Genomic DNA, 8,629 nt, shown 5'->3' with positions numbered 1-8,629 from the left:
ATAAATAAGCGTCATGATTTTAGTACTACTCCAAATTGCATTAATTCAACACCATGAGAGAGAGAGAGTCAACAACCTTTATTTATCCATATATGTGCCACTCAGATGGGGAAGATGTGTTACAGGGTTTGCCCTTAAGAATAGTCTATATGGATCTTTTACACCACTTTCTCAATGAGGCCATTGACAAAAAAAAAAATCAAAAGGGGGAATAAAACAATATAGTTGTAACAGTGTAAACACATTGCAATATACATGAAAAGCAAAAGAAAAAGGTGACAAATTAAAATGTAGGGTAAGTTAATGAGTAAGAACTAAAAAAAAAAAAGTAAATCCTGAAAACCCTAACTTTCAAATAACAGCTGGGCATACATTTCTACATTGCATGCAATAAGGCACCTAACTAACACAAGGAAAAGAACTATGCTACAGTGTGACGCACAACTGTTATCCGAATAAAGATATTGCTCACCAAATGTTCAACTCTCATAAAATCCCGTCTCATTCTCTTTCGTATAACCCAAGCCATATCTAAAAAAATACGTCAGTTTGTAAAAGATATTTTACACAGAACAGTAAATAGAGCGCAATCCATTGGACTTCAGAAAAATCTTGTAAAATGAGATTCTCATGTTTTAGTATACACAACTTCTTTTTGTTTTAGATCAAACAACGAAAAGTTTGCAGGTCAACAAGAATATGTGTTACCTATAACTATACACAGGCAATTAGTTTCCAAAGCAATAATGTACATTTGGATCTTAGGGTGAAGTTGAAACCACGCAGTAAATAATTAGGACACGGGTCATGTTGCAATATGCTACCCAGAAGATTTTTATTTTCTAATATGCATTTTTGTTATAGCTAGATTGCATGTCAGAATAGACTGGGGTCTCGACCAGTATTGCTCTCTGTACAGTTTATGAAGCCGTGCTAAACCACCAGACATACAAAAATCCAATCTCATAAATATACAGGACGGCTCATGTTAACGGAGCCCAACTTTATGAAAAAATTTGAAACATTTTTCTTTTCGTTTTTATATCCAACACTTAAAACAAATTAAAGAAAGAAAAAAAAAAGACGTGGAGAGAGAGTGAATCTTTCTATCAAAAGTTGTATCGTCTGGAACAGCACACTAGTTAACTATACATATATATAAAAGAAAATCAAGAAATATCTACATTGGATTTTTGATATTTGCTTCATACGAGTTACATCTGGGGAGGAAAAAAAATCAAACGGGGCAACAGTTCCTGTTCAGTTGTATTTGACATTTTTAATAAAGTCGCAGCTGAAAAGCAAAGGTGTGCACCTGAAGATACATGAGTGGAACTCTATGAAAAAGATGAGAGGTATTATTTACCCAAAGATACCATTTTATCTTGCAGATTTTCAAACCACATTTGTTTTTCTTTTAAAAGAGTTCTGGATGTCCTGGAGCGAGTGAGACAGAATCACGAGAAATTCCTTCACTATATTCTATACCATCTTGGAGCTGCACACAAAGCCGTGGGTTCAGTTCAGTTGCATGTTTGCACAGTCTCTCAGACCGAGTCCCCACCTTTTGAATAAATCTGAATTATTGTCCGTTTATTCTGAGCTGCTCCACTTAACCAGAACTAGATATCGACATGACCTCTTTGTCTGCAGAAGTTGGACTACCATTTCTGTGGTGCTGTGATATAGATATAAGGATTTGGGGGGATAGAAACGTATGAAAAGTGGTAATGGGGACTAAGGGCTGCCTCTAAGGGTGGGGCCCTGGTCTGTGATCTACGTGGATTCTATGATGTCTGGAGAGAGAGGAAGAATGGTTAAAGCCTTTTCCGCAGTGAGAGCACCTGTATGGTTTCTCGACAGACAGGATGAGCTGTTTTGGGAAGGCATTGTTGGAGAAAGCCTTACCAACAGGGATGGCGGTGTACTGCTGCGGTTGTGGTGTTGGTGGCTGTGGCGATTGTGGTTGTGGCTGTAACTGCTGTTGTGTCTGCAGCGGCGACGAGAGCGCCTGCTGCTTCTCCAAATGAACTCTCTGATGCCTCGCAAGAGAGGAGGAGTGATTGAACTTTTTGCCACAGTGACCGCAGGTGTACGTTTTTCCATCCGAGTGGACTCTTTGGTGCCGTGACAGAGAGGAGGAATGATTGAAGCCCTTGTCACAGTGGTGGCACATGTACGGTTTCTCTCCTTCCTGGAGTACTCTTTGCTTTGGAGGCGAGACGAAAGTGATGGATTTCCCAGGCTGAGGTGGGGAAAACACCGGGTTCTGCAGGTGGGTCTTGTTATGGCGAGACAGGGATGAGGAGTGGTTGAAGCCCTTGTTGCAATGTCTGCAGGTGTAGGGCTTCCCCCCGGCGTGGACTTGCTGATGCTTCTTCAGGTGACGCTTGCGGACAAAACTCTTCCTGCACATGTTGCATTTGTACGGCTTTTCACTTGAGTGAATCCTCTGGTGCTCTCGCAGAGTCGCGGCGGCCGCAAAACACTTTCCACACTGTGCGCACCGGTGGGGTTTGTCTCCAAGCACGACTGCTGTGTGGGTCTTTTGGTGCTGCTTCAGGTTGGAAGTCGTAGCGAAGCCTTTGCCACACTGGCCACAGGTGTATGGCTTTTCGCGCGCATGGACCTCCTGGTGCTTCTTTAAATGCCTCCTGCGGACGAAGCTCTTCCTGCACTGTGTGCACTTGTACGGTTTGTCTTCAGAATGCATCTTCATGTGTTCCCTCAGTGTTATGGCAGCTGCAAAGCTCTTGCCACATTCTGTGCATCTGTGGGGCTTGTCTGGCAAATGAATCATCTGATGAGACTTAAGGCTGTAGGCATCAATAACATCTTTACCTATCAGGTCAACTCCCGGGGGAACGTACGGCTTTTCTTTCATGTGAATTTTCATGTGCTGCTTGAGACTGGCTTCTACGGCAAAACTCTCCCCACAGTGGATACAGATGTACGGGTTGAGGTCCTTGTGGATCTCAAAGTGTTGGTGAAGATCAGCTATGCTGCCAAAGATCTCCCCGCACTCGTTGCACTGTAGGCCGTGAGCTTCATGTATGATTACGCCATTCTCGGATTCCACTGTCAACTCGCCGCCATGATCGGACTCCATTTTCACCACATGCTCACCTTCTGTCTTAAGCAGCACCTCTCCCAGTAAAGTCTCGCCCGTTTCTGTCTTGATTTCTGCTGCTGTGAAACAGTGCATGTCAGCATGCTCCACCTTGATATAGTCATGGTCTGTCTCGGCAACGATCGCATCCACACATGTGACAGCCCCGAGTTCTCCCCCGAGTCCTTGGATCTTTAAGTCTGAGCCGTGGATCTCCAACTCCAATCCACGCTTTTCCTCTGTCATGATCTCCGTTTCGGCTCCATAGTGAAGGTCGACGTGGCTATGGGCTATGACACACTCCGACCCAAGTGTGTCAAGCCCTGGCGTGTCACATTCAGTCTCTGACTCGGCCATAAGAACACACTCCAGCCCCACGGCCTCCGTTTTTCTGCCGGATGATGACCAAAGAGGGAATCGGGGTTATATGTTGGGTTTTTTTTCTGCCTGCGCCGGCGTTCTTGTCAGTGAGCTGACCTGGGAAAAAAAAGAGAGAAAAAAATTCATTGACAAAAAAACAAAATAAATAAATAAATAAATAAATATTGTGACATTAAAAAATTTCACAAAACACAGTGTTTACTCACAAACTAATAAGTTATAGGATCTGTTTGTTGCTTACTAATCATTCACTTATTAACCAATTTGATATCAATTAGGGCAGCCCAATTTTAGAAATAGTATCATATTTACTTTTCTATTTTAATTACTTTACTACTTAACTTTTTTGCACCAAATAAAGTAACTGAATAATTTCAATAATGTCTACACAGTGACGATAAGGGCTGCCGTGTTTTACATCTGTTGTGAGTTTAATGAACAATAAAGCTCAACTGAAATTATACCATACATTACTGGAAAGCAGTTTAAATACATAATTCCAAATATATTGCAGCCCACCAAATATTGCATTGAAGCAGCCCTTTGCGATACTGCACACACTCATTGTGATTTAGTAGACTGTGCAGCTTTACTATTAACCGAGTGCAATTAATGCAGATGGTAAATTAAATGTATTTAATTTGATTAACAGTACTGCTAAACTTGCATCTAAACTTCACGGATTGCAACAAATATTTTGTATTTCAAACTGCTTTGACACAGCCATATTATAAATTTAGCAGTAAGTTGAACATTAATAGTGATGTGAGATTTTAAAAACTTAAAGATTTATGAAAATCTTAAAGATATCTCATCTTATAGAGATAACCAAAGAATCAAAGAAACAACCCCATTCTCTTTAGTTTCACTGGTACTTAAACCAAGGTGCAAACTATTGGGATATAAAAACAGCAACAAAATATCCACAAAACCACAACAACTCTAGTTTGTAGGAACTATAGAGTGCTATTAAATCTTAATTTAAAATAAAAAACTGCGCTTAAGGTAATATACTTAACCTATATATTGACATAACTCATACCTGAGCAAACCAGGTGATGCATTTGCTGGCTACATTAGCGTACATGCTTCGCTTCATTAGCTATACTCCAGTGATGTTTAAACAAAAGTAAACCACGCAGCTTCTTATTCGGTCTTAATCCCCAATTTCTCCCTCAGATTTGCTTTATGGCTCGCCCTTATTCTGATATACGAGGAACCATTTGAACATTTAGACAACGGGCTTTTTGTTATTAAACATTTAGGTTGTTAGCCTTTCAACAACGGCTACAAATGGCCTCCATAGCCGCTAGTTAGCTGGCTATGGAGGACGGGCGACTGGTTACCGACAAAACAGCATTGTGTTAGCTGCTAGTGCGTTTGCATTTTAGCCAGCTAACTAGCTGGAAGATGGTCACATACGCGAGTACTGTGCTTTCAGGGCTTCATAGACGACAAATACTTACAATAAAACAGGCGGCCAGACCGAGTTTATAAGCGCACCTTAGGACGACGGAACGACGCGGAAATTCTCCCAGTGCGATTATTACCAGGCCATCTTGTTGTGCCACACCAGCACTTCCAGCTAGTCTAAGATGGCTGCCGCTGGCTAACGTTATCCGCCTTAGCTTCCGTCATACACAATATATCTAAACAGGGTGGGCAACAATCGCTAAAGGGAGCGAATATTGTTGAAGAACTCGAATAGATGATCCTAAATAATCATTGAACATTGAAGTTACGACATTGTGTTGGCTTTTAACCTAACTAAAGTGTATTTAGCGCGCTAAGACTCGCCTATAAATCCAAGCAGGAGCTGGTTAGCTGAAACAAAGATGGCTAACTGAAGAAGGACGCTGCTGTGCGAAAAGCCCGGGAAAGGGCGACTTATAGTCACAAAAGACGAGAAACTTGCAGATTATTCGAAGCCAAAATAAGTTCCTCAAGTTAACGAGAACCAAACAGTTTGCAAAACGATGCTTGCGTGAACCAGACCGACCTGATCCCGAGTGTTTCACTGCGGCAGCAGCAGAACAACCACACTTCAATGGCGGCCTTGATTGTGTTAGCAGCTACCAAGCATGCAAGTCGCGGCTACATAGCCATGATGCCGAGCTAAAAACTCAGCTAATCCAGTTAGTTAGCAAAGCTAAAGTATCCATATACATGCAGATTGATATAATTTCACATCGCAAAACACTGGCGAATAAGCTTTATGAAACACGAAACCGTGCATTTAAAACTACATTGTGTAGAGACAAAAGTAGAGTAGTTCACACAGAAATACAGATTATAGACTACAGACTAATAGATTTAAAGATAATATAGTTCCTTAAACCTATAAATTCGTGGGTTGGTATGCTTTTAGGGCACTGCTGTTTCGATTATCGCGGGTCAAGGCCTGTATTTTTCCATCAGAGTTGTAAACTGCTGGTCAGCTATTACCACCCTATACACACAATATTTAAAAAGATACGACAGGATTATATCTATCGGAACACACCCGCCCACCTATTGAGAAAATATGTCTGAGAATAGATTGCATTTAAAGGATGAAATGTTCACCGGGATTAACATCCTATAGAGTTAGTATACAAAACCGTGCATGCACACACCCACCTTTCTGTCCTTTTAGTTTGTGGTTGTTGCAGAGAGAGAAGCAGGAGAATCGTTTGGGGATTTTACACGCTGGGTCTGAGGGGTGCTTTGCAAGTTTTTCAGTGAGCCTCGTCACACTGCTCTGGTCTGTGTGTCTTCGTTTCCTCTCACTGCCTGTGTGTACAGCTGGCGCCACAGCTCATCTGGCGCCAACGTTGGACCTCCGACGCACTTTAGCGAAAGCAACTATTGTCATTTCATATCAACACATACACCATCGTCACCCCCTACAGGCTGGGAGTTAAAGTGCAGGAGATTGAAAGAGTAAATTCAAAGTACTACTGGGTCATTCTATAATTGCAGATACATTTGATGTCCAGAGTCATTATTTTTGGTCTGGTATATTAAAATATTTCAATTTTTAAATGTTTTCATAATTTATTACTCATTTTAATGGATCATAATATTTAACAAGTAAAAACATTTAAGTAAATACATTTAAAATTGTTTTATATAGCTGAAAAACCAAGATTTCTTGTCGTCCGAGTTGGGTACTGTCTTTTTTATTAACCTGAAAAATGATGCAAAAACCTATGTTTTATTATTTTTCTTTGGTGAATTTGTTTTTTCTGTCTTTTTTTAAACTGCCTAAAAGGTCAATTTAATAACAACATCACATTAAATTAACTCAAAATACCCTTATTTTTGAAAAAATATGTGTCCGAGAATTTTTTGTCAACTCTGTTACCATATGGTTTTGTCCCTGTAAATCTAGGAAATTGCCTTCTACGGCTATATAAACTGCATAAAATTAAGTCATTTACTTTTACTGATAAGACCTGAAACACACAGAGGTCTATGTGCCATTCTCTGGGAAATATTTTAGTTTAAAAATCACAATCACCAGGTGTTATCGTTTTCAACGTCAATCTTGTTACCAAAGAATCATGAGAAAAATACCACAGATTTTTGATCAGAGACAAGTTTATTTAATGGTTTTTAAATCATTATCTCAGTGGTGTCATGTTTTTTCACAATTTCTACTCACAAGTGGAGTTTTTAATAAAAATGTTTGAAATTGTCAATTCTGTTACTGTCAACTCTGTTACCAAGTAGGGTAACAGAGTTGACAGTAACAGAGTTTTCAGTTCTAAATTATTATGGTCCTGTCAATTCTGTTACTAACACCAACTCTGTTAGGTAACAGAGTTGACATGTTTATGACATACTTTCACAAAAAAAAAAAGGAAAACTGTTGTCTAGAGCGCCATATACATTGTTGGTTGACTTCTGCTGTGATTTAGTATTACTGACCAATTTTATTTCTAAAAGAATGATGGTTTTCAATGAGTTTTAATGAAAAACGTTTGACCCTATGCGAACAACTCTGTGAAAAGTTGAGTATCTTTTGATTTTTTAAAATGTATTTTTAAGTAAAACATCTCCATTTAAAGTATTTGGGTAGTAGGACACTTGGTGTAATGGAATAAAAATATTTTAGTCTGCTAGAATTTATTGTTTTTTTCACTCACTGTCTATATTGTCCGTAACAGAGTTGACATAACATACCGCAAAATATACGTTTTTTCTGAGAAAAAATTATAAAATATGTAGCTAATGTTTGGCAATTACAGATTTTTTTAAAGTTTAATGCCTTTTCAATAGACTACCTAAGAAAATTTTTAACAAATGAAAAGTTTTTTTTTGTCAATTCTTGAAGTGCCAAATGTATCTCCAATTATAGAATCACCTAACTATTAATTATTCCGTTGGGAAAGAGTAAACCTTTCATTTCTGCCAAAAATATTTCCAATGAAACGGTATGGTTTTCTTTAAATTTAGCCGGGCATTCGATTAAAGCTGGCTATGCATGGACTGAGTAAATAAGTTATTAAGGAGGCAAACATGTAGGTTTGCAGTAGAGGTGATTAATTCCGAAGACTTGCTTTGAAATTGTGCTAAATCTGATCAGTGAAAATGGCACTAAGCATGTATAGAACACCTTATATAGACAGACTCCATCGGAATATGTGATGATTAGTGGAACATCCACTAATCTGAGGTTTAGATGAGCTCATCATTGGCATGAATGTTGCTTTTGAATAAGACTTTTAATGGTGCTTCTATAACCTTGTTTTTCCTTCAGCGTGAAGTGAAACACTATATCACTTCAGTTAAAAAAAAAAAAAACAACAACATTTGAGTGCTCAAGGTTGAATTAGTTTTATTTTGTCACTTATTGGTAAAAAGTAAACATAGTCCCACACAGTGATATTTGATTAAATAGGCCTTGGCAATGGGCAGTGACGCCATACACTTAGTGTAGTCAACAGTTGCTGACATCACCATTATATATATGACTATACTTCTCATTAGAAGTGTATCTTTTAATTGGTATTCTGACAGAGATTTTAACCATGGTCCATAAATCTCTTAAAGAACTTAAGAGAAAATCACTCCAGAGGCTTAATGACCTGCTTTATTAATTATAAAGCCAGTTTTAATGTGCATTAGGAATTATTCATCTTTTGGAAAACCCAA

At 38.9% G+C, this 8,629-nt stretch overlaps 1 protein-coding gene and 1 long non-coding RNA gene across 4 annotated transcripts; one reads left to right on the top strand and one right to left on the bottom strand.

Moving 5' to 3' along the window:
- Positions 1 to 63: 63 nt before the first annotated feature.
- LOC106918071 (uncharacterized) lies at positions 64 to 6,312 on the bottom strand. Of its 3 annotated transcripts, none has more exons than XM_014987527.2 (2): positions 6,110 to 6,312; positions 64 to 3,586 (listed from the first exon to the last, which is right to left on the bottom strand). In XM_014987527.2, the coding sequence occupies exon 2, from the start codon at positions 3,464 to 3,466 to the stop codon at positions 1,751 to 1,753; it is 1,716 nt and encodes a 571-aa protein (XP_014843013.1). In that variant the 5' UTR covers positions 3,467 to 3,586; positions 6,110 to 6,312; the 3' UTR covers positions 64 to 1,750. The 3 variants fall into 3 exon arrangements, with proteins under 3 accessions (XP_014843013.1, XP_014843016.1, XP_014843014.1); XM_014987530.2 differs by lacking the exon at positions 6,110 to 6,312 and adding an exon at positions 5,490 to 5,633; XM_014987528.2 differs by lacking the exon at positions 6,110 to 6,312 and adding an exon at positions 4,957 to 5,458.
- A 123-nt stretch (positions 6,313 to 6,435) lies between these two features.
- On the top strand, positions 6,436 to 7,664 carry LOC148155315 (uncharacterized). The gene is made up of 2 exons (XR_015765398.1): positions 6,436 to 7,158; positions 7,213 to 7,664. It is a non-coding gene; the product is annotated as an uncharacterized LOC148155315 (long non-coding RNA).
- Positions 7,665 to 8,629: the final 965 nt, after the last annotated feature.

The sequence above is a fragment of the Poecilia mexicana genome, unplaced genomic scaffold (genome assembly GCF_051168715.1).
Source record: "Poecilia mexicana isolate PSO_F unplaced genomic scaffold, ASM5116871v1 scaffold_15, whole genome shotgun sequence".
Lineage (NCBI taxonomy): Eukaryota > Metazoa > Chordata > Actinopteri > Cyprinodontiformes > Poeciliidae > Poecilia > Poecilia mexicana.
The sequence above is the reverse complement of the archived record's forward strand: the minus strand, read 5'-3'. Positions and strand labels throughout refer to the sequence as shown.

What these genes read in the sequence shown, in the direction of transcription:
- LOC106918071 (XM_014987527.2), bottom strand. Translation starts at nt 3,466, where the DNA reads ATGGCCGAGTCAGAGACTGAATGTGACACGCCAGGGCTTGACACACTT.